The sequence below is a fragment of the Varanus komodoensis genome, unplaced genomic scaffold (genome assembly GCF_004798865.1).
Source record: "Varanus komodoensis strain SLA01 unplaced genomic scaffold, ASM479886v1 scaffold81, whole genome shotgun sequence".
Lineage (NCBI taxonomy): Eukaryota > Metazoa > Chordata > Lepidosauria > Squamata > Varanidae > Varanus > Varanus komodoensis.
Window position 1 is genome coordinate 1005409 of NW_025336495.1, and position 24118 is coordinate 1029526.

Here is a 24118-nt window from a genome sequence, read left to right on the forward strand (position 1 = left end):
CCGCGCGGAGACGGCGCGCAGGGCGGCGCAGCCCCGCGCGCAAGCCCCGGACGCCGCGCCGGGCCGGGCGGAGGCGCCCCCTCCCCAGGCGAGAGCCGCGCGCTCCCCGGCGCCGGAGCCCCACAGCCCCGCGCCGCACGGGGCAGACGCGCTCGGCCCCTCCCAGGCGGGCGCCTCCTCGCAGGTAAGGAGCGGGCGAGGGGCAGCGGCTCCCCGCCGATCCGGGCGGCCGCTCGGCGCGTGTTGCGGCGGCTGGGGACCCTCATCGCGGTGACGCGCCGAACCTCGCCGCCCCCCGGAGTGCCGAGCCGGCGGGGGTGCGGCGGCCTGCTCTTGGACCAGAGGAGAGGGCCAGGCGTGCCCCGGAGCCCCCCTGACCAAGGGCAGCCTGGTCTAACGCCTGTTTCCTTCGCGGGCAAGAGGCTGCGCCTTCGGGTGGAAGCTGGAAACTGGGGCCGGGCTGGCTGTATCTTTCCTCTGAGCCAAAAGGCTCTTTGGGGTTCTTGCTAACATGGCTTCACTTTGCAGATATCGCTTTGGCTTTTACTTGTCTGCGCTGCCAATTGCAAAATCTGTTTTTCTTTCTTGAAACATATGAAGAAAAGGCGAAGCAAAGCCATTATTGGCATGCCTGAATCCAGATCCCTGCCATAACCCAGAGTCTTGCAAACCTGTGGCTGCCAGAAAAGATGGGGCGAGCCACCCGGCTGGCAGGCCTTGAGGGGGCAGGGATCCCTGCCCCCCAAGCACACACACACGCATTGTGCTGGAGCTGCGGTGCCCTTCCCATGCGCTGGAGCCCCACTCGGGGGTCCCAGTCCAGCAGGGTGGTGTATTTGTGGAGGGGAGTCCCTTCCCTTGTGGGCGAGGGAGTCGGGAAGGAGGGTCCAGCTGCCGCACCTTCCAGCCAGGATGGCTAAAAGAGGCACAGCTGAATGCGAGGCATAAGATGGCCTCCCGGGAGGGCGGCTGTGATGAGAAGTGACTGCTGGCCTAGATGCCTCGTGCCCCGGCCCAGTCCAGCCGCGCGCGCCCTGTGCCCAGCGGCTGAGAGCCTTCGGAGCACCGGGGTCCATGGCCGCCGGGAACCGCCCGTGTGTGCCACTCCGGCTGTGGTCCAGGGGGAGCCGAGGAGGAGGTCTGGGACTGGCACAGTGAGGCTTCTCTCTCTCTCCCGCCACTCCCTACAGCCAGCGTCCAGCATGCCCCAAATTTCTGACCTGTCTGTGGGTCTGTCGCAGTTGGCAAGTTCCCCTGTCAGATTTGCAGAACTGCTTTCATTCTCTCAGCATTCTTTTCAACAACCCTGTTTGGTAGGCCAGTATTATGGATTATCTTGCTATCACCCATTTGTCCTGCAAGGAACCCAAGGAGACTTACATAATCTTTCCCCTCTGCTCCTCACAACAGCCTGGTGAGGTAGGTCAGGCTGAGAGTCAGTGACTGGCTCAGTGTCACCCAGAGAAACCCAGATCTCTCCACCCCAGTTGCTGCGGTGCTTGGGCAGCAGGGGGCTCACATCGCCCCTGCTGGAGTGACCCCGTCTGTACGGAGCGCTGGGCTGGACGGGCCTTGGCCTGATCCAGCCGGGCTCTTCTTGTGTTCTGATGCTCTGAAGTCCCAGGTCAACACCCAGTTCAGCCACTGCACTGCACTGGCCAATGCTGGTGGTGGCGATTCTGTGGAGGCTTCCGGGTGAAGCGAGTGTTTTGGGCCAGCCAGTGAATACGAGATCTAAACTGGACCCGCCCGGCTCGCAGCTCGCACCCTGAACCGCTGCACAGCAGGGCCTCAGGTGGGTGCTCAAGAAGCGGGGTGGGGTGCTGGGGGTGGAGGGCAGCCTCCGAGCTGCAGGTCAGAGCTGCTTTCTTGCAAGTGGGGCGCCCCGCGGCCAGTCGGTCCCCTTTCCGCGGGCGTGTGGCAAGCGGCCGGCAGCGCTCTCGCCCGCCCGGTGAGCTTCCCCGTGCTCCTTGGGCCGCGGCTCCCGGAGGTCCAGGCAGGGAGGGCCCCCTCGCAGCGGCGGCTTCCTGGACCGAGCCCATCGCCGGGCCCTCCCCACGCAGGCCGAGCTGCGCCCCCCAGGAGCACCCCTTCTGTGAGGGGGATTGCGGCCGTTGCGGCGAGCACCCGCTCCTGGGCAGGCCCGGACAGCCGGCCACAGGCATCGGCGCGCTGGGCGAGCCCCTGTTTGCAGCACCGCAGCTCGCCGTTCCCGGGGCCGGGAGCCATGCGCGCGGCGGGGCTGCGAGGAATTGCGTGGGCTCCCCTGCGTCACCGAGCGGGCAGGGCCGGTGCGCTTCCCCGGGGCGGACGGCTCCCTGCTCGCGGAGCTTGCGTGGAGGCGAGAGGCCCGAGGCCACCCGAGGCAGCCCCGGTGCCGCCGGCCTGGCTCGAGCAAGCTGCTGCTGGCCCCGAGGCGGGAGCAGCCGCCCGCCGCCCGCCCCGTCCTCAGCCGGCCTGTCCGGCCCTCCTGGAGGGCGTCGGTTCTCCCAGCCCCGTGAATGGCCTTCCCGCAGCAGACGCGCTCCCAAACCAGAGCCCCCGGTCCCCGTGGAGGCAGCTCGCACGCAGGCCGGGGAGGGCGGGTGCTCCCCGGGCGGGTGCCCCCCCGCCCATGTCTCTCACGCATCCTCGAGGTGTCCTGCGGGGCCTTCAGTTTCGCCCCCGGTTTCGGGGCTCTCTGCCGGGGCCCAGTGGAGGCTGGTGACAGTGTCAGTGGGGCCCGCGGCCCCGCGGCTGTCAGGCGGAAGGAGCTGCCCGTGGTGCTGAGCCCCAGCGCCAGGCGACTTCGGCGGCACGGACAGCTCCGAGCAGCCAAGCGTGGCACCACGGCGAGCTGCCCCGCGACGCCGGGAGCGCCGCCCTGCGCCCCAGGGCCGTCGTGATTTCCGAGTGGCGCATCTGCCCGAGGGAGCGCTGCTCGCCCCGGCGCCCGCCACCTTCCCACCGGTTCGCCTGGCCACGCTCTCCCCCGAGGAGCTGCTTGTTCCCCAGCCTGCCCTGGCACGGCACCGTCCAGACACTTGGGATGCCAAGCCCAGCCGCCCCGGCAGCAGAGCCCTTGGCTGGGGGCGATGGGGCTCGAGGGACGCCTGAACGAGGCACCTGACACCTGAACTCGAATGGGGCCGTTTTGGTCGGAACCTGCTGAAAGAAGGAAGCAGCAGATACCCTGTTCTTGCTGGTTTATTCCAGTTTTTCTCTCCCTCCCTGCCCTCGCCGCCTCCACTTTTTAAGAAATTCTCCCAAGTGGCTCTTCATTCAAAGGGAATTAGGAACCGTAATTTCTGAGGCTGCAGCTGTCTTTCCTGCAGTGAATGGTTTCTGGTTGGAATTATGGATTAAGGGTGCAATCCTATACATGTTCAGAAAGAGGCCAGCCCACAATGCCAGCCAGCAGAGAGTGTGACTTGGAGGATTCTTTCTGCCCAGGCATGCCTCGAATGATGCCCTCTTACTGCCCAGAGGGCAGTTTCTATGAGCAGCATAGAAATTCAATAAATAAGGGAGTCAAACAGGGAGGAGCAGCCTTGTCTCACCCATGGGAGAAGAGGGAGTTTCAGACACTGGAAGCATCCAGGTTTTATTTTTCCGGAGCCACTGATCCTCTGGGATGCTTTCCCAGAGAAGGCGCAACCTGGCCCACCCAGCTGTGGCAACTTCCCACGGGAGCAATGGCGTGCCAGAGGGAAATCTCCGGGCGTTTCTGTCCTTGCACTGGGCATCTGGACAAGTGTCCGCGTTTGTCTGGGAACGTCTAGCCGGCTTCCGCGGAGAAGCACTCCTAGGCAGGTCGGACTCAGCTCCCACCGTGCAGAGTGGAGGTGAGACAGGCCGCATGCCTGTGCATCTCTAACTTGTGCTTCACAAGCCCTGCCGAACTGAGGAAGGTTGCGGGATTGTGCCGGCAGGGTGGGTGCCTCTTCAGGTCTGCAGCCCCAGAGAACTGGCCAGGAGGTGCAGCGGGTACAGCTGGCTGCTCGCGCTGCTCGTCCAGCCCGCCCCTTCCCGCCTGCAGGAATCGCTGCATTGGTCACATCCGGGTTTTGCACTGCCTTGGGAACAGCCTTCCTGCCCGGTGCCCTTCAGATGTTTGGACTGCAACTCCCATCAGCCATAGCCAACAGTTGGAGGGCCCCAAAGTGGGTGAGGGGCAGGCCACAGAGGGAAGGGTTTCTGCGACTTGATTCCTGAAGGCCTTTTGGCCCAGCTGGAACCTGCTGTTGGCTGAACTGGCCTCTCCCCACCCGCAGTCCTGTGCTTCCTGCCTGGGGATTCTGGGAATTGCGGTCCAACACATGCAGGGGGCCAGCTTGGAGAAGGCTTCTGCAGAGCACGGTGAGTGCCTTCTCCATGCAGACGCTTCCCCCTTGGCCCTCCTGCTGAATTCAAGTTCAGCGCCTCTAGTGAGACTCTAGGCGGTACCATTTCAAATCACGCCCAGAGCCGTGCCACCTTCCCACTGCCCAGCCCAGAACGGCCCCAAGCGAGGAAGCAAACTCCATCGCCGGGTGCGTGCCTCGAGTAAGACACCCGGGCCGCCCAGCCGGCTCTTCCCAGGCATGGGCTGGTTTAGGCACAGCTGCCAGTCTGGGTACGTGTGCGGCCCTGGCTCTTTGAAAGGATGAGCAAAACAGAGCATATAAATTAGCAATTGGTCTTACAGTTCAGGCGGTTTAATCAATGAATCTGTGTCACTGTTTGGTGACTGCTGGGTGACGGAGAGGAAGCGCAGGGGGGAGAAATTCTTTGCTGTTGTTCAGCAGCCATCATTCTGATTTCTGCTAGCTTGTCTGGTTGCAGAAACAGGTCAGAGTTAACTGGTGGAACTCCCTGCTGCAGATGAAGCGATGGCCACCATTTTAGGTGGCTTTAAAATGGGAGTGGGACATTCGTGGAGGGGGTGGCCCTCCCTGGATATGACTCGGGCAGCTCTGTGCCACCCTGGTGTCAGTGGCTTCGGTGGGAGCGAGCGAGCGCGTCTCTGTCTCGCTTGGAGCTTTCAGTGGGCGCCAGGGTAGCCAGAACACCGGCCAGGAGCGTCTTTGGCTGGGTATCACGGGCTCCTCCACTATCCTGGTGTTTCCAACCCTTTCCAGTGCTGAAAACGTTAAAAAGAGAGAGTGAATTGTATGCTTGGCATCAGCCCCATCATTCAAATCGGCAGAGCAGGACTCTCATGCGGCTGCCAAGCCTCCTTTGAGGTGCTGATGTGACTTTGGCTGGCAAAGGCAGGTTTCAGTGTATAAACATGGGCTACCAGTCATGGCTAATACGCCCCCCCCCCCCCCGCATGGCAAGTCGGCGAGCCCGTGGACGAGGCCCGGTCGCTGGCATTCCCAAGTGGCCCTGTCTACTTTCTGTGGCTTTCACAGTTCTTTCCCATTGGAAGTGGCTGAAATGCCCCCCTAAGGAGGGGTGACTGGGCAAGAGGAGCTTTAAGCTAGAGGGGCTTGCTCTCTCTGGAATGTTGACCCTGTTCCCATCCGTCTGCTCCCCACTCAGCACTGGAATGCGACCCCTGGGGACCTCTCTGGAGAATCTGGCCCTGGGACCATCCCGGGAGGCCTGGGTGGGCTGGCACCCCTGCCCTATCTTGGTTCAGTCTGGGGAGTTCCAGAGAGCGAAGCGCCAAGGGCTGTGATTTGTCCTGCGTCCACACCGGGCACTGGCAGCCCGAGCGGCAGCCTTGCCTTGGGCCCCCGCCTCCCCGGAGCAGCTCCGATCGGCCTTCCCTGCCTGCCGAGGAGGCTGTCCCCGTTTCAAAGCGGCCGCACCCTCCTCACTCCAGTGCTTTGCACCAGATCTGTGGCCTGGATGTGTCAAGCGCACTCATCTTCCTCGTGGGAGAGGCGCCCCCGTCTCTCCGCTTCCCAGCATCAAATGCTCCATCCTGTCACTGACGCCCGGGCCAATTAGCGCTCCGTGGGTGAGATTTGACCTTGGGTGTGGGGAAATGTTTCAGGGCCTGTCATTTTGTGGGAAGTCCGTCTCTTGCTCACTTAGAAGAATCCGGAGAGACATCTCGGAAAAGGCGGCAGCCGTGCTTCCTGGACCAGTGCAGGCTGCATCAGGGCTGCTCTTCCAATGCCGGGGAGAGGCCCCTTCTGTGCCGGGCCTCTGCCGGTTGGTCACGGGCCGCTGCCACGCGGGCCAGGTGCTCCCGGGGCCATGCCTGGGGATGAAAAGGGGGCCAACTGCCCCGGAGCCCTGCGAACAGCCCCTGGGAGAGGGCATCGCTTCATTCCGGTTGTCATGGCAGTGCTGCCATTTGAGTGAGTTTGAAATGCAAAGCTGCATGTCCTTGGGTTTCTTTATTCCAGCAAACCCTCCCCGATAATCTGGGCTGGCAAGGGGTGTGGGAGCAGTGGGAGGGAAAGGGTGGCTGCAGAGGGAGATGCCCGGCCGCCTGAAGGGGCACCGTCTGACATTACCTGGCTGCCCCTCACCTGAAGGAATGGGCGTCCCTGTCCTTCTGTGTGGTGCTCATGGGCCAGGAATCCACCCCCATTTCCCCTGGATTAGGAGAAACCTGCCACAAGCCTGTGCCAGGCGGCTTGTCACATAATTGTCATCTGGGAGCCTCTTCGATAAGCCTATAAATTTAGCCGTGTTGCCAGGGGGCCTGAATGCCTGTCCAAAATTCACCTCCACACTCCAAATAGGAAGACCCCGTCTTTCTGGCAGCTGGTTGGGGAGGCCCAGGCGTCGCCCCCGCTTGGAATGCCCCGGACTGCAGGCATTTGGGCTCGGGTGTTTCAATCTCTAAACTGCTCCAAGTCTGATCAAGAGGTTTGCTTTTAAATGTTTGCCTCAGCTTGTAAGTCTGCAGTAGCCTTTGATGCTGGTGTCCCAGTTTTATGCCTCCGAGGACAAGGGGGAGCAGCAGCATCACTGGAGGCCCAATGAGGGGGAGGCCATGCAGGTTGGGGATTTAGTGGGGAGGGGAGGGGCCGAGGCAACTGTGCAAGCAAGAAGCTTCCTCCTCTTTCTCTTCCTCTCTTCCCTTCCCATCCCAGGGCAGGGCGAGCGCCTGCTGCCGCCTGCAGCAGAACCAGGTGCTCCTGACGGCGCTGGAGGTGCTGCAGGCACGCTGTGCTGGCCTGAGGAAGGAGAACAGCTTTCTGGTAAGGCCCCCACCCGCGCGAAGGTGGGGCTGGGCTCCCTCCCTGCCTGCCTGCTGGCCGAGCCACCTGGGACTGTGGAAGGAGGCGCCGGCAGCACCTGGGAGGCCGTGTCACCCAGAAACCTTGTGCAACCCCATCAGGGAACGGCTGGAGGAGCTGCAGTGCAGAGCTGGCCAGCCAGCAAGGCCGTCCTGGCTCGGCGCTGGAGAAATGCAGCGGCTCGGCTGCTCCCCCGGAGGTGCTTGATGGGAGCCCCCTCGACCCTCGAAAGGCCGAAGGAAGCGCTCCCCGTGGGGCTGAGCAGCCAGACGCTCCCTGGCACAAGCCTCTCTGAGGGAGAGGGGGAGGGCAGCCCTCACCCGCTGCCTTCAGGGAACTCGCCCCACCTGTTGGCGCCCCGAGCCCAGGGCCTTCTCCCCCTCCGCCCACACCGTCCAGGGTCCCCAAGCATCAGTGCCTTGCCCATGTGCAGGGAGCCCTCCCTGGGCCAGGCTGGGCCGCCCGGCCGTTGGCCCAGGATGAGGGGGCATGCGGCTTTCCAGGGATCCCCGGCTGCACCTTCCCACCCCTAAACCCCCAGGCTTAGCTTGGCACCCAGGAGATATTGATGTGGGTGCCAGGTGAGCTTCTCTGGGGAGGATGGAGTCAGGGGGCGAGCCCCAGAAAAGCGCTCTTCCACATCTCTATCCTCCAAGCCGGAGAAGAAGCTGGAACTGGAGAAGGGCAGGCACTCCAGATGTTTGTCCTAAAGCTCCCATCAAGCATCAACATTGATTTTGCTGGCTGGGGCTGATGGGAATGGCAAGGCAAAACATCTGATCTGATCTGATCTGATCTGATCTTGTTTTTTTCTGTAAGGGACCTAGGGCAGCCTACATAATCTTCCTGCTCATCTTCATTTTATCCTCACAACAACCCTGCGAGGTAGGAGAGACTGCGGATCAGTGACTGTTCCAAAGCCTCCCAGGGAGTTTCATGGCCAAGTGGAGTCTGGAATCCAGATCTCCCGAGGCGCGGCCAGCATTCCCTCACGGCACCTTTGCAGGTCGTGCTGTATCGTTCCCCATCAGCCCTTTGAATCAGGACCGGAAAGAAAGCCGGGCCTGGCTCAGGCAGGAGGGCCCCCCCCCCCACAGCCTTGCTGTCTGCAGTGTCGCTTTCATGTCCCTTGGAAGGCAGGCCGCTGCGAAAGATCCTCAACCGAACATGGACCGAGCGTGTCCATTGTGCGTATGTCGTTGGTGGAGGAGGATGGGAGAGCTCGGCTGCGGAGCCGCGACATCCGAGGGCCGTTTGTGCTCAAAGGCACCCAAAGTTCTCTCTGCCCTCTTTCCCTCCTCAGCGCAAGAGCTGCTTCCCGGAGACCCAGGAGAAGGTGAGGCAGCTCAAGAGGAAAAACGCTGAGCTTGCCGTCATCGCAAAGCGCCTGGAGGAGCGGGCGCAGAAGCTGCAAGAGGCCAACCTCAAGGTGGTACGTGCCCTGCCCCGGCTCTCCCGCCCCACAGCCGGCATGCCCTGGCTCACTCCCCTGCTGGGGACAGTGTGGGGCGCTGGGGGGGGGGCTCCAATGTGCCCAAGCTATTTGGGCCACATCAAGCAAAGGAAGCCATCGCCAAAGGGGGCCGTGGGTGCCACGGCTCCACCAAGGTGGGGAGCTGCCTCCTGGGCCTCCTGGGGCAACCCGTGATTGCGCTGGTCCTTCCCTTTCCATGGGGTCTCCATTGGGGCTGCTCATTCCTGCATCAGGCTGGAGACCAGAGAGCTCTGCTCCACAGGTGCTTTGGAATGCGAGTCACTATTCTGACCTCCTTCCCACCAGTCTCTTCTAGACAGTAATTTTCCCCTGCTTAGGTCACTCATAGAATTAGATTAGATCATTCATAGAAACATAGAAACAGAGCGAGTCAGAAGGGGCCTCCCAGGCCATCTAGTCTGACCCCTGGCTCCACCCGGCTCCGCTCATGACATGCCCACCATGTGCATGACCAGCCTCTCCTTGAACACCCGCACCGATGGGGCCTCAGCCACCTCCTGTTCTGGCTATGCATCCAAGGGTAGTGTTTGCCCTCTTGACCTGCTGAATCATGTTCAGCCTGTAATCAACCAGCAGCCCAAGATAAGTGCCAGACCTTGCACTTATCCGCATTGAACGCCGTCCTGTTGCCTCCTGCCCACTTCCATAGTTTGTCCAGCTCCTTTTGGATCCGGAGTACCTGCTCCTCAGTTGTGGCCACTGCCCCCATTTTAGTATCATCTGCGAATTTGATCAGCAGACTGTTCACCCCTCCTTCCATGTCATTGATGAAAAGATTGAGCAGGATCGGCCCCAGGACAAAGCCCTGGGGGACCCCGCTTGTTACTGGCCGCCATCCCAACGATTCTCCGCTAATGGTTACCCTCTGCTTTCGGTCAGTCAACCGTGCCCTAATCCACCGGACAGTGCTTTGGTGTATCCCGAAACTCCTCAGTTTCTCCACCAGGATATCATGGGGCACTTTGTCAAAGGCCTTGCTGAAATCCAGGCATACCACATCCACTGCATCCCCTCCATCTAGCCATCTCGAAACCTTGTCATAGAATCCCACAAGGTTCGTCTGGCAGGACCTGTTTTTGCGGAAGCCGTGTTGTGTGGCTGCCAGCCTCCCTTCCCTATCTAGCATCGCTAGATCTCTCTCTATTATGAGCCTTTCCATTGTTTTTCCTACAATGGACATAAGGCTAACGGGTCTGTAATTCCCCATGTCCTTTCTACTACGCTTTTTGAACATTGGGACCACTGTCACCACTCTCCAGTCCTCTGGAACCTCACCTGTTCTCCACGAGGCCTCAAAAATGGAGGCCAGCAGGTGCGAGAGAGCCCCCGCCAGTTCCCGAAGTACCCTCAGGTGTAACCCATTACTGCTTCTAAACCAAAGACCGGGCACAACTGCCTGCCCCAGAAAGGACCTGCTCAGTTCTTGACAGTCGGGAATGGGTTGGCAGGGGGTGGGGGGGTTCCTCTGAGCTTGGATAATCCTGACATTGACTTGCCAAAAAAACAAGCTTTCTTCAACTGCAAAGATTTTTTTTTTTTTTAATCTCAGCAGCTGGAATTTCAGAACCCTAAACTCACTGGCTTTTTCTCAGTGCGGCCTACTTGGAGGGATCTTGTATGACAGAAAGATTTAGAACCAGAGGAAAAGAGAAAAGGAAGAAGGGAGGAGTTCCCTAGTTTCTTAGCCTTTCATTAAACAGTTTCCATGTGTGAATTGCACAACATCTAGAAATGGAGCCAAACTCAAATGCCTCCACGTGTGGATGTGTCACCTCCCTTCTGTATGGAAAGGTCTAGAGCACTGGCAGAGCCTTTGCTTTCCATACAGAAGGTCCATGGTCCTTGATTCAGAACCAAGAGGACTAGAATCTTACTTTAGTTCTAGAAGGCCAACAGCTCAGTGGTGTAGTCCCTGCTCGGCTCTCAGATTTCCAGCATCTCTAGGTAGGGCTAGGAAACTCCTCCCTGCTATGTTGAAGAACTGCCAGTCAAGGTCAACATTACTGGTCTAGATGGACCCAGGACACAGTGTAAAGGCAGATCTCTATTTCAATCAGTCTTCAATTCACCACCACGAGGACTAGAATCTTACTTTAGTTTTAGGGGAAGAAATGTAATTCAGTGGTGGAGCCCTTGCTTTGCATGCAAAAGCTCTCAGATTCAATCCATGGCAGCCTCTCCAAGCCTGACTGGGAAGGATCCCTGCCTGAAACTCCGGAGGGCTCCTGGGGCAGATGGACCAAGCATCTAAATCAGGATAAGCCTGCTTTGGATACTCCTATTTCAACCAGTCTTTAATTCATAACTGTGAGGACTGGAATCTTGCTTTACTTTTACTGGTGTTGAAAGGGACTTAATTCAACACCAGAGATCCTACGCTGGACTCCCATACTGTCCAAGAGCTCTGGTACTGAATTAAGTCCCTTTTCCTAAAAGTAAAGCAAGATTCCAGTCCTCACAATGAGGAGGACTAGAGAAGGGCCTGAGTTGGAGCATCGCTGGGCAGGGCTGGGAAAATTCTAGCCTGAGGCCCTGCAGAGCTGCAGGCAATCCGTGTAGACCCTGCAGCCGGAAAAGGGCGACTTGGCAAGGAGGAGCTTTCTAGGCTCGTTTCTGCCACCCTGCCCTTCTGCAAAACAGCCCGAAATTGGGACTCTTCTGTCTCCCAAGCAGGTAAATGCACCAGTCGCTGTGAAGGGCTCCTGCACCGGCCTCTGCAGGAAGGCGCTCGCCCGCCAGCAGGCCACGGACCTGCGTGAGCGAGCCAGCCTGCTGCTGGCGAAGGACAAGCAGATCAGCGCTTTGCAGCAGGAGTGCCAAGAGCTCCAGGCAAAAATCTCATCTGGAAAGGTGATTGCTGTCCCCCAGGTTGGCCTGGCCCGGCCCTGAGCCACCCCCAGTGGGCTACAGCTGTACCAAGCCAGAATCTCTGTGGGGGGAGAGCGTCCAGGCAAAGGGGTGCCTGCATAGGCAAGCTCTCCACGTGTCCAGACTCCATATACCACACAGGCGCTTGCCTGATGAGGGTTACATCGGATCCCGGCTCACCTGCTCTGTGGGGTGGCACAACTGAGAGAGAAATGTGCCACCTTCTCTCTTGGTGAGCACCAGCACTCAGAAATAGAGCGAGCCAGAAGGGGCTGCTGGGCCATCTAGTCTGACCCCCGGCTCCGGCTGGCTCCACTCATGACATGCCTGCCACGGAGCCAGGCAGCTGCCTTCTGTGGCAGAGAAAGATCTTCGGCTGCCACAGAATGCAGCTTTTCCATGAGGCAGGGGAGAGTTCCTTTTGGCTGGGTGGCGGCCCAGCTTGGTGGAGGCCGGGTCAGGCAAATGGATTCAAAAAGGCATCTCAGCCATGAGGAGATGTTCCACATTCATCGGCACAGTTGGTTTTATTTTAAAATTATTTTGATACCGGTATGAAGTTCAGAGAGCAAGCACCCTCTTAGAAGGGCACAGTTGCTGAGCGGTTTTTAAACGAAGCTGTGTGACTGGTGGCAGGGACTGATCCTGCAGCCGTCCGGCTAGTCAGGCGAGCTGGTCCACCGCAGGGGAGGCTCCGCGTCCGGCCTGATGTTGCTTTCTGCGCCTTCTCAGGGAGGTCCTCACCCGCCTCTCCAGGACTTCCGCCAGCTGCTCCGCGAGTCTCAGAAAGAGGTGCTGCGCCTCCAGAGGCAGATTGCACTGAAAGAGGCCAAGGCGTCCCGCAGCCCAGGCCTGGGAGATGCTGCCGTGGCTCTGGCAGCGGGATCGGGGCCGCCCACACGAGCCGCCTTCATTTGTTCGAACGGCTTTGCGCCACAGCAGCGGGACGAGCTGCCTTCAGCAACGGAGGCCGCCGGCAAGGTAACTAAGCTTGGCTCAAGAGCTTCCGTTCACTTGTCCGCAAAGCTGCTTGGGGCTTTCTCGGGGAATTGGGCATCTTGTCTCCGTGGAGAGAAAATCCCTTTGTCCAAATCCACGGCCGCACACCAGTTTTCCCAGAGGTGCCCAGGTGCATGCAGGGGCCGGGGCAGGGGCCAGGGCTCAATTCACGCGGAGCAGGAAGGCGGTTTAAGAGGAAAGCTGGCGGGCTGCCCGTCGCAGGGTCCATCCGATGACGCGCCACCGGCGTGGCTGCACCCGGGGGCCTCCCCGGCCTCGCCAGTCCTGGCAGGGCCTCGGAGCCACCCTGGCGCAGCACGCCTCTCGCCCCGGCTGGCCGGGGGGTCCTGCCCCCGAACAAGCGGCAGGCCCCACTTGCGAAATGCCACCGACTTCGCTTGCGGGAGCCCCGTGCGCCTTTCCAAGCAGGGACCGGGGCAGGTGGGGTGACCGCTGTTTTTCTAGCCCGGGAGGCCACCTGCGGGCCCCGTGCGGCCGGACGGTGCAGCAGAGGGCTCGGCCCGGCAGCTGCCCTCCTCGGCGGCCTCCCATAATGCTCTGGGTGCTGTCAGTTCGCAGGGGTAGCAACCTGCTGACTTCCATGTGGTTTGAACAGAAGTCCTGAGCAGAGGGCAGGCTTTGCACCACTTTGGGGCACAATCCTGTGCAAGTTTAGTCAGATAAAAATGCTACCGCTCCATGCTGCTTGGGGCAGCGTAGGCCTGCAGGACTTTCTTCCGTCCGCGTGTGCACAAGCGTGCGTGCTCAGGGCTGATATCGCTTGGCTTCTCCCCCGGAGTGTGGCTGAGATTTGACTCTTCTGCAGACCGGCCTGGCAGTGGCCCCGGGAAGCCCACAGTCCCCAAAGGAAGGGGTTGCCATCTCCCCCGAGATTAAGCAGCAGATCCAGCAGCTGGTGAGTGCCCTTTCTTTGCCCCCTTTTCTGAAAACGAATGTCCTGCTGCAGCTTCGGGACAAGCACGGAGCCCGCTCCATGGGCCACCCCGGCTGGCCGGCCCCTCAGGGCGGGCGCTCCACCCAGCGGTGTGAACATCTCTCCGATCGCCCTCTGGTGCCCTCCCTATAGGCTGGACTGTGCATTGGAAAACTATGGGGCTCGCAGCCTAGCCCAGCTGGAGGGATCCGGCCCAGGGAAAGCCGGGCGGACGGCTCCCTCCGCGTCCTCCACCTGGGCCAGTTCTGGGGCTGCCAGCTCTGCCAGGCAGGTTCTGCGGCCAAGAGGCAGCCCTGTAAGGACAGGCCCAATTCCGAAGACAAGCCCCCCCGTGCCACTTGGTACCCGTCGTGTGCTGACAGTCTGCAGCACTGCTTTCTGGCAGTGCATTTGGCAGTGTTCTCCCTCGCTGCCTGGAGGATGCTGTTTGAAAGGCAAAACCCAAGGAGCTGACATTTTAGTAAAAAGAACAGTGCAAAGGACATGGGAGCCATGATGTGCAGAGGCAGTGTGGCGTAGTGGGTGGAGCGTGGGCAGGGTCGTGGGAGATCCCCCCGTCTCCACTCAGCCGCCAAGCTCCCTGGATGCTCTTGGGCCGACCCTTGGCTCTTAGGCTCCCCTGCCTCCCCGAGGTGTTGGGGGATCGCGCGGAAGTGGGGCTTGTGCGAGCTTCCTGGCTTGGCCAGGAGACAGGGCATCGCCCCGGTGAGAAGGCTGGACCGGGACCTAGGAGACCCAGGTCCGAATCGCGGCTCGCCCATGAAGCCTCCCAGGTGGCACTGGGCCAGTCTAGGACTCTCAGCCTCGCCCCCACACATGGGGTGGGAGGGTCGCCTCTGCCGCCGCGGGTTCCGTAGAGGGAAGGCGGAACCTGCCCGGACTGGCGAAATGAAGCCGCGCTGGCATTGGCGCTGCTGCTGGGTTGCGCTGAGAGCTTTTGCTGGCTTTGTGGACCAGGAACGGATGCTGGGGAACCTCTGAGAAGGGACATGTTGGGGCGCCGGCCAGCCTGAATGCGTCTGCTCTGCCACTGGCCAGTGACCTGTGGGGGCACCGCCGAGGCCTGGCCCTGCCCTTGGATTGCCTTCGCTTCTTTTCTTCCTGCTAGGAATCTGAGCTGCGAAAGAAGAGGAAGCAGTGTGAAAACCTTGAGCACGAAGTCAGGAAAAAGCACAAGAAATACGCTGAGCTCGTGAGTGTCCCGCCTCCTTCCTCTGCCGTTGGCCACGCTCCCTGGGGTTCCCACACATGCGCTGCCTCCATTTGCCAGAGGCCGTGCAGGAGGCCGGCTTCTCTAAATCTGAGCAGGAGATTTCTGTCTGTCTTCCGGGAGCCCAATCATTTTGTCCCTTGCCACTTCTCTCAGGGTAGCCAGTCACTTTTAACATGAAAAGACACGATCCTTCTTGCCTTCCGGAACTGCGCGTTTCGGGTCTGGTTGTGTGTTTCTTTAAACGTTCCTGCCTGATGTATCTGCAGCATCATCTCTGTCCCCTTGTAAGGGGCACTGGGACTCTGGCGGGGGAGAGAGATCTCTCCGTGTTCCCCAGAACCCTCCTGTTGCTTTCTCCCCGTGTAGGAAATCCGACTGCAGGACGTGCAGAACAACAATTTCCGGCTGTCTGAGGAGAACAGCCTGTTGCACGGGCAAGTGCGATGGACAGAAAAGGTAAGCGGCCCGGCCGGGTCCTTTCCCCACCGCCAGCCGAGAGCGAGCGGCTGGGAGCAGCCCTGCGGGACTGCAGCTTTGGTACAGCAGCCAGCCCACGTTCTCCACCGAGAGGGGCTGACATGGCCTCAGGTTCGGCCGAAGGCGTGGGTGGCCGCGGGCGCAGCGTCGCAGCCGGGCCGCGCTCACAATTCCTTGTTGCTTCCAAGCGCTTCGCGCCCCCCCACCCCTCCACGTATTGTTCCCAAATGTGTGCAGAGCGCTCCGTGGGCACAAGGTGGAACACGTTTCGGGTGCTTCCCTGAGCCCATGAGCCCTGCCCCTGCTCCCTGCTCCCAGTGCAGGCGCCAGCCCCCCCAGCCCCCCCGAAGCCACCCAGTGGAGCAGTGCAGCGCTCCAGCCGAGGGAGGTGCGTGGCCGCTTTGCGGCGCCGAGCGGCAGGGTGCCGCGTGGAAGGGGCCTCGGCGGAAGCGCGGAGAGAGAGCCCAGCGAGCCTCTCTTCTCACAGGTGGAATCAGAAAACGCTGACCTGAGGCGGCAGGTGGCCGTGGTGACCGAGGAACGCGACTTGGCTCGGCAGGAAGCCCGGGAGCTGCAGAGCAGGCTGGAGAGCCTCGGGCAGGTGCTGGAGGTGCGCTGGGAAGGCGGCTCCCCACGGCTCCTTCGCTGGGCCCCCACTTTGCTGGCGGGGGGCCGGGACCGCAGGGGTGGCGGCAGCACCGTGCGGCATTTCCTGGCGCTTGGAGCCCAGCTCCGCAGAACACAGACCTGGGTGCCATTTCCATAAGTCTCTGGGCAGTTCCCAGGTCACGAGCCGCATTCCCATGAACACAGAAATACATCTTAACGTCAAATTTGTGTGCAAATCAGATCACATATAGCCGGTCCTCCACATTTGTGAGGATTGGGGCACAGGATCCCCATGAAACTGGAAAAACTGCAAATATCTCTAGTCCCGTCTCCACCCAAGCTCATTAGCACCTCCTCTTTGTAGCAAGGAAATGCGGGCGAGGTTTCCTTCCCCAGATGGACCAGGGAGGAAGGCCTCGCTTTCTCCCCGTCCTTTTCCTTCCTCTGTGGTGATACTTCAGCAGTCTTCCCCCCCGCCCCATTTGCTTCCTTCTTCACTCTCCTTTCGCCTCCCCTCTCTTCATGGTAATGACAATTTTCTGCAATTATTTTTGGAATTAATAGGCTTTAATGGCAATTTGTTCATAAGTATGGGTTGCTCATAACTCAGATGTTCATTACCCATGGATTGCCTATATATGGAAACTTTAATTTCCCAGGGGCAAAGCCATCTCGCCAGCCATTTCCCAACTTCTCCCTCCACCAACTCACTTCTTTCTCCTTTCCTCTTAGAGGAAAATTGTCCCACTTCATGCAGTTAAGGAAAAAAACACCTTTTGCTTGCACAAGTAGAGGTCTCCTCACCGCCTGTAAACTTGCTTGCCATGTGGCGTGGCAGGAAGAGGGAGTCCAGCTTATGGGAGGAGGTGGTTCGGTCCTCCCCCCCACCCCCCAGCAGTGATCACCCTTGACACAATTTTCACTGCTGACAAGCTACAAGAAAGCCGGTGTCCATGCCCATCCGGGGGCACTTGGGGCTCTGGCTCTGGGCCCCACAGACCCAGCTCTTCCTCTTCACTCGCTCCAGAGCAGGCGCCGTCTTCACCCCTCCGTCGCGGCTGCCCCCATCCGCCTTCCCTCATCTCTGCCCGGGGCCCCTTCCCCAGTCCCACCATCCCTTCCCTTGCAGCGCACGAGAGAAGTGGCGGAGCGCAGCCGGCAGCTGGAGCGCGAGCACGAGGAGGCCCTGGAGGCCCTGCGGGAGAAGCGCGACGAGGTGCACCGGCTCCGGCAGGTGCAGGATCCCACCGTGGGGAACCCATCCTCCTCCTGGGTCGGGCCACTCATGCGTGCCCCTCGGCCGTGGGGGCTCGCAGCCGGAACAGCCTCCTGGCTCCAGGAGGCAGCAGGAGGGGTGGGCATGTTGGCGCAGAGTCGCTGGGGCAGCTCCACCGTCGCGCAACTGCCTGAGCGTCCTGGAAAGCAGCAGGGGGTTTTGCTTTTGTGGAACGGACTTCCAGTCCTTCCTGCGGGAATTGCCTTCTAGACACATTCCTCGGAGCAGGGGGCGAAGCGGTCTCCACGGTCCCTTCCGACTCTGATCGCACCCATGCCCTGGCCTACGTTCCACCTCGCCGTGCCGTGTTCCCGTGCTCACGGAGGCACTGGTGCTCCCCAGAAAGAAGCTTGGCCCCCCAACCCGTTTCTTTCCTCTTGGTCCCAGGCCCAGGAGGAAGCAAGGAGCTCACACGAAGGAGCCGTCCAACTCTTGGAGGTAAGAGGAGGACTGGAAGCTCCACAACACCAGCCTGGAGAAAAGTTGGGTGTCCGCATCTCCCCAAGTAACCAGCTGGGACTCTGCTCTTCTTGCCATCTGGCGCTCAACAGGCCCGGGTGAGGGAGCTCGAGGATCAGTGCCGAAGCCACGCGGAGCAGTTCAGCTGCCTCTCCCAGGAGCTCCGGTGGTTTCGCCTGCATGCTGGGAAGACGGATCTCCTGCTCCTCTCTCCACCTCCATCCCTGGAGACCTCGGGGGCTGCCTTCACGGCCTGCCCGTCAGGCCCACCGCTGCCGGACGGCTCGAAGGAGGAAGGTAGCTATGCAGCGGGAGTCCTTCCCGAGTGCGTCCCTCTTGCTTGCCTTGGGCTCAGCTGAACGATTCAGAAGAAAGAGGAGAAGAGGAAACTTGCCTTCTGGCTTTTTCCAGTCACCCCTTCTCACCCTCAATTGATCAGCTGATGATTTGTACCTGCCTTTCTGCTAAGACTCCTGCGAGTCCCTTGGACTGCAAGGAGATCAAATCAGTCAGTCCTAAAGGAAATCAACCCTGACTGTTCTCTGGAAGGACAGATCCTGAAGCTGAAGCTCTGACACTTTGGCCACCTAATGAGAAATACAGAAACAGAGCGAGGCGGAAGGGGTCTCCCGGGCCATCCAGTCTGACCCACAGCTCCAGCCGGCTCTGCTCACGACACGCCCACCATGTGGACGTCCAGCCTGTCCTTGAGCACCCACACCAGTGGGGCCTCAGTCACCTCCTGTGGAAGGAAGGGCTCATTGGAGAAGACCCTGACGCTGGGAACGATTGGAGGGAAAAGGAGGAGGGGACGGCAGAGGATGAGATGAGATGAGATGGCTAGATGGCGTCTCTGATGCAGAGAACATGGATCTGGGTGAACTGCAGGGTTAGGGTTAGGTTGAAACTTTTAGGGTTAGGGCCTGGCAGGCTGTGGCCCGTGGGGTCACAAAGAGTAGGGCACAACTTGGCGATGGAACATAACATAACTTTCTGCTAAGAAAGGTGTCACTCGGCACAACTGACAATCATAAATAAAACTTGAGCGAGGGAGCGATCCTGCGGGCTCCTGACTTGGATAATTGGGGTTCCCAGCTCTGAGGTCGGAGCCAGAGGTCTGACCTCAGAGCTGCAGCTTGGAGCCCCCCTGCTGAACACTTGCACGGTGGACACCGAGAGATCCGTGCCAGCTGTCCTCCAAGATCTGCCAGCACCTTCAGGGAAGCGGGGGCGGGGGAAAGGGAGCACAGCCCCTGTGAACAGAACCATGAGGACTGGAATCTTAGTTTATTTCTAGGGGAAAGAACTCCAGCACAGAGCACCCGCCAACGGTGCCAGCTCACATCTGAGTAGGGCTCAGGAAGACCCTTGTCCGATGCCCTGGAAAGGCTACCCGTTCGTTCTGACTCTACTGAGCTGAGGGGAGCAGGTATAAGGCAGATGCTCATGTTCTTCTGCAGGGACCTGAGAGGCAGCCTCCGTCCGAAAGTGGGGAGTCCTCCTGTACCTTGGCACAGGAGGGATTTCAACGATTCCATTGTCTCTGAAGCACAAACATTTACTAGCTTTGAAAGATTTCCCCCCAGAGAAACGGAAGTCGAAATCCTGCCGCCTGTGCGAATAGCCAGAGGGCACATCGCTCCGTGGTCACCTGCCCTGCCCGCTCCGTGTTCCTCCGCTTAATGCACACGGCTTGCTTTCAGGTCCAGAAGACGTCCCTGAGTCTCTGCAGCGCAACAGGAAGGTGCGGGATGATGAGGCGGGGGGGTTCTCCCAAGCGACGCCTCTGCTGGCCGGTCCAGGGTTGCCCGCCGTGGCCAGAAGTCCAGGCACAGGTGTCCCTCCGCTTGCATCCAAGAAGGCAGCCAAGAAGCCAGAGTCCCAGTCCAGCTCCTCGCGGTCCGACTCCCCCCAGAACAGCCCCAAATCTTGCTCCACTCCTGAGGTGAGTCCTGGGCTTGGGAGCAAGTTGCCAGCTGCTCATTTTGAAAAGCCCGTCTTAGGCATACTGCTTGTAAGGATGTGCAGAGGGCTTTGTCCCCCTGTGTTAAGGGCACAGTGCACAGAGCATGAGCAGAGTGCATCCTCCCCATCAAGGGAGCCGGTCTCTTATTTAAAAAGTGTGAATGAAAGCAATTGATTTCAGGCATGGTCAACAGCAGGGCAAAGTGCGCAGCGCAACTGGGCCTCCGAGCTGCCCCTTCCGGCTGAGACGCGCCTCGTTTTGCCTGCACGCACCCCGCAGCCCTTCTGCCCCGGGTCCTCCCTTGAAGGCACCGCAGGGAGATGCCTGCACCTGCTTGTGCGCACTGGGGTGCCCCATCCTGCTAACGGAGGTGCTAACTTTAGTCAGTAGAATTGCCAAGTGCTGGCTAGTTCGGGTGGGTCCACACTGGCTGAGGAGGTCACCTTTTATTGGCGGCATCGGGAGCTAAGAGCTGACTGGGCAGGCCCTTTGCTCCCAGCATGTTCCGTTAAGGTGGGACGTGAAGAAAAGAGCCTTCTCCCGGCTTCTCCTCTCGGCAGCAAGGGCCGTGATCTCGCGCTTCCAGTGGAGGTGCTTGTTTGTAATGCGCACCTCAGCTGGGGTCACACAGGTTAACGGAGCGAGAGCTTTCCCAGGGCTGGTCCATGGTGGCTTAGAAGAGCCCCCGTGGTCTCCCTGGAACTTGTCAGGGGCCCCGCTCGGGAAGGCCCTTCCCCAGCCCCCCTCTGCACCATCCCTGCAGGGTGGCAGGCGGGCAGGTGCCGGAGTGGCTGGCAGAGCCATCCTGGGCGGCCCCCCCCGCCGCTCCTCATGTTCTGCCACTCCCCAGGTGGACACGGCCAGTGAGGTGGAGGAACTGGAGGTCGACAGTGTCTCGCTGGCTCCAGAGACCACGATCCACAGCCCGATGAAGCTCCGCGTCTTCCTGGCGCGATACAGGTGGGGTCGCCGTGGCTGTAAGCTGGGGGCCTGGTCTCCCTCCCCTTTTGGGCAGTCTCAGGGGGATGCCCCCTTTCCAGGCAGGACTGAGTTGCTCCCCAGAGCTGGGTGGGTCCCGTTTCTTGTGCAGAATACCCACCCAAGGCTCAGGTCGAACTAGCCCGTGACCTCGCAGAGCCGCTGTGCCCGGCCACGAGGCCTGACCTGCTTCCCCAAGGCAGCCGGGGCGCTGGCTCCCTCCCAGCTTTGTGGCCTCCTGCTGGACGGACTGCCTACCCTGAAATGCAGCACGGGCAACGGACACACTGCCCTCTCCTGCTGCAGGGATGCGCGCAAAGTGCTGCCTTGCTCTCGCGACTCTTTGGGCAGGCTCACGCTCTCGTGCTCCTAACCCGAAGGCTGTGCAGTGATTCTGCATGTGTGAAGGAGGCGCCGCTCTCGCCAAGGAACCTGCCGGGCGCCCTGGCGATGCGCATGTCCTCTGGGCTGGCGCAGGCAGGCGTCTTCCAGCCCCAGGCAGCCAGTGGCTGGGTGTCTGGACTTCTCCCTGGGCTCTGAATGGCCTGCCCTTGCTTCTGAAGCAGAGCTGTCGCCTTCAGGATTCTCCATCGCCTTTTTTTCTTTTGGCAATCTGGACTTTGCACAGTGGCCTCTTCCGTGTCGGCTTCTCCCTGCCCCTTCCTCCCCCGTCTGTGGCCAGTGCGCTTTGCAAAGTCGCAGCCGTGGTGAGCCGGTTCGTGTCCGCCGTGCCCGGGCACCGTGGAACAGGCACGGGGGGGGGGGGCTGATCCCACGAGCTGCCTTCTCGTGATGTGTTTCATCAGGACGCAGATGATGCGTCTTCGCAACACTGAGGTTTTTAATGGCTTCCTGGAGGAAGGTGCAGTAGCCAGAGGACATAGGAAGCGAATGGGGACCCTTTCAGTTGCTGGGCCTCGTGTGCCTGCGAGCGCATCCTGAGAGGGAGCAGGCCGACACCATCGGCTGCCTCTCCACAGCTGTGACCTTCCAGTGTCTGCCTCCCTTGCAGCTACGACCCTTTTGATGGCCCAAATGAGAACCCGGAGGCAGAACTGCCACTGACGGCGGGAGAGTACATTTATGTCTACGGAGAAATGGACGAGGACGGCTTCTTTGAAGGTACGGCATGCCGTGGGGCAAGGCATCGCTCAGGAGGGGCGCTGGTCATTTGCGGGAGGCCGGGAGAGCGGCCGGCACAAGAGCGGGAGAAGGCAGCAACCTCCCACATGCCGGAGGGAGTGCCCCATCCCCTCTCCTGGCGGAGGCCTTGCTTGCTTCAGCAGGTGCCCCTGGAGAGTGGGACGGGGGGGGGGGCTCCCTGTGATTCAGGGGGCCACATGGCAGGCCACCCCATCACCCCACCGCTGTGGGCCTCAGGGAGCCTCCGCAGTGAGAGCCGGTCTGTCGCTGAGGACTGGAGGCAGGGACACGTGGCCTTCGTGCCCGCTGGTGTGCCCAGAAGGCGCTGCACGGCCACTGCTGTCAGGAGCGGGACGCCGCCGCCGGGCCACCGCCGGGGAGCGCCTGACCCCCTCGATGCGGCACTGGCTACTGGCCCGCCTCTGTGCCCCCTTCGGAGTGTCGCCGAGGCCCTGTGTGGCTTGGGCTCCAGCTGGCTGCTCCGGGACTGGGTGCCAGTGGGGAGGGCCGTCTCTTGGCACTGCCGCCTTCAGGGGGCTGCTGGCAGGGACTCAAGCGCGGCCTTCCGGGTGGCCGCTCCCAGCCTGCGAAAGCCCTTGCTGAGGTCAGTGGGTGGCCACCTTCCCCCCGCAGGCACGATCTTCCGGCGTGCCTTTGGGCCACGCGCCGGTCTGCCGATTCGGCTGGGCCTGCGTGTTCCGCATGCCGCTCTCTTTTGCTGCGCTGGTGCTTATGCTGCGCTTGAATCTGTGCTCTGCCTCCAAATCTGGCTTTTCGAGGAGGGCCAGTTTTGGGCAGAGAGGCAGGCCATGCACTGAACAGGTGAACGGGGCCCCTGCCAGACGGACCTTCGGGGCCCCTCTGGCAGGGCCGCTCTGGCATCCCGAACACTTTTCATCCCGACAGGAGAGCTGGTGGATGGTCGGAGGGGCCTGGTCCCCTCTAACTTTGTGGAGCGCATCTCGGACGCTGACCTCGTGACCCCCGTGTCCCCCGAGCTGCAAGATCTCTCTCCGGGCTCGCCCCTTGAGCGGAGCTTCCTCAGCCCGAGCATCAGCAGTGGGGGAAGAAGCGACTGGTCGACGGAGGAGCCGAGCTGCAGCGCGACTCCCTCATGGCCGGCAGGGCCCCCAGGGGAGGGCGGCGCCCCCCGGGCAGTGCCTTGCCCCAGAAAAGTGACGCTGCTCGAGCGGAGCGGAGGCGGCCTCGTGGTGGGGTGGGAGCCCCCCTTGCCGGCCCCTGGCGCCCCGGCCATCCAGAGCTACAGCGTCTACGTGGACGACGAACTCCGCCAAGCCACCGAGGCCGGCGCCCCGACCAGGGCCGTGCTCGAGGACCTGGACCTGGAGAGCCGCAGCTACCGGGTCTCGGTGCAAAGCGTGTCTGAGGGCGGGCGCTCCAACGGGCTGCAGTGCACCGTCTTGGCGGGGCGTGACGTCGCCCTGGCCCCGAGCCGGCTCACGGCGCGCAGCCTCACGGCCATGTCGGCGGAGGTCTGCTGGGCGCCCTGCAGCAGCAACTTCCCGCACACCGTGTACCTCGACGGAGAGGAGTGTGGCACGACGAGGGCCGGCACCCATCAGTACACCTTCCGCTGCCTGCAGCCGGACACTTCCTACGTGGCCGCCGTGGAGGTCCGGCCTCAGCCGGGGTCCCGGGAGCCCGCCCTGAGCGAGCCGGACCAGCCGCTGTCGGCAGAGATCCGCTTTACAACGCCCCCCGCGGGTGAGTCGCCCCGCGGTGGCTGGAAGTGTTGACGCGGGCAAGCGGCGGGGCTGCGTTTGCTTCTCTGCTCAGGTCATGCTTTTTTCTAAGGGAAACCCCGAACGGAGCATTAGTAAATGCATTATCCTCCGTTCCCCATAAAACTAAGAGAGTGATGTACATGCACCGGGAGGCCTGTTGTGAGTGGAGCCGGTCAGATTGGAAGGCTTGCTCTGTTTCTGTGTGTCTATGTAGGGTGCAGAGAGAATAATGCAGGCAAATCATGCATATTCTATAGGATTTTTTAAATCACAAAAATAAGAAATTCATCAACCGAATAAATGTTTCCACGAAATCCCGTGAGATGCAGGTGAGGGCATCATGCCTATGGCCAGGTGGGTGCATGCAAGGGAGCGGCGCGGTGTTGCGTCTCTTTTCGGCTGGCCACCACTTCAGTGCGGCCGCGTGCCAAGGAGCTGGTCCATTAGCCATGTGGCTAGTCCTTTGAGCCTTACAGGCCACAAACCCTTCCTGGAGGGCGCAGAGAGGTCGAGATTCCACCCGAGAGTGGCTGAGCTGGCATCCAGTTCTTCTTGTGTGTGACTCAACTTAGCCTGTGCCCCGCTGGCATGCTGCTCTGAATTCTTCTGTTCCCCCCAGTGGCACCCCAGAAGGAACAGAGCCAAGGAGGGCCAGTCCTCGTCCTCTCCTCTCCTGTCCTGCATGTAATTATGGAAGGTTCTCCTCCCCTTCCTCGCCCGCCGGGCTCCCGAGCAGCTTACAAGGGAAAGGCGGCATGCGCCCAGGAGG

At 60.9% G+C, this 24118-nt stretch overlaps 1 protein-coding gene across 1 annotated transcript in view; it reads left to right on the forward strand.

The window, feature by feature from the left end:
• Positions 1-6841: 6841 nt before the first annotated feature.
• TSPOAP1 (TSPO associated protein 1) overlaps positions 6842-24118 on the forward strand; it is a 32340-nt gene continuing 15063 nt past the window's right edge. Inside the window, exons 1-16 of the mRNA XM_044456093.1 lie at positions 6842-6925; positions 7020-7127; positions 8470-8598; positions 11335-11511; positions 12262-12510; positions 13355-13444; positions 14592-14675; positions 15063-15152; positions 15661-15783; positions 16912-17016; positions 17446-17500; positions 17593-17814; positions 19221-19462; positions 20334-20443; positions 21474-21583; positions 22511-23329. Of these exons, the coding sequence (XP_044312028.1) occupies positions 6842-6925; positions 7020-7127; positions 8470-8598; positions 11335-11511; positions 12262-12510; positions 13355-13444; positions 14592-14675; positions 15063-15152; positions 15661-15783; positions 16912-17016; positions 17446-17500; positions 17593-17814; positions 19221-19462; positions 20334-20443; positions 21474-21583; positions 22511-23329 (2797 nt within the window). The remainder of the gene's footprint in view (positions 6926-7019; positions 7128-8469; positions 8599-11334; positions 11512-12261; positions 12511-13354; positions 13445-14591; positions 14676-15062; positions 15153-15660; positions 15784-16911; positions 17017-17445; positions 17501-17592; positions 17815-19220; positions 19463-20333; positions 20444-21473; positions 21584-22510; positions 23330-24118) is intronic.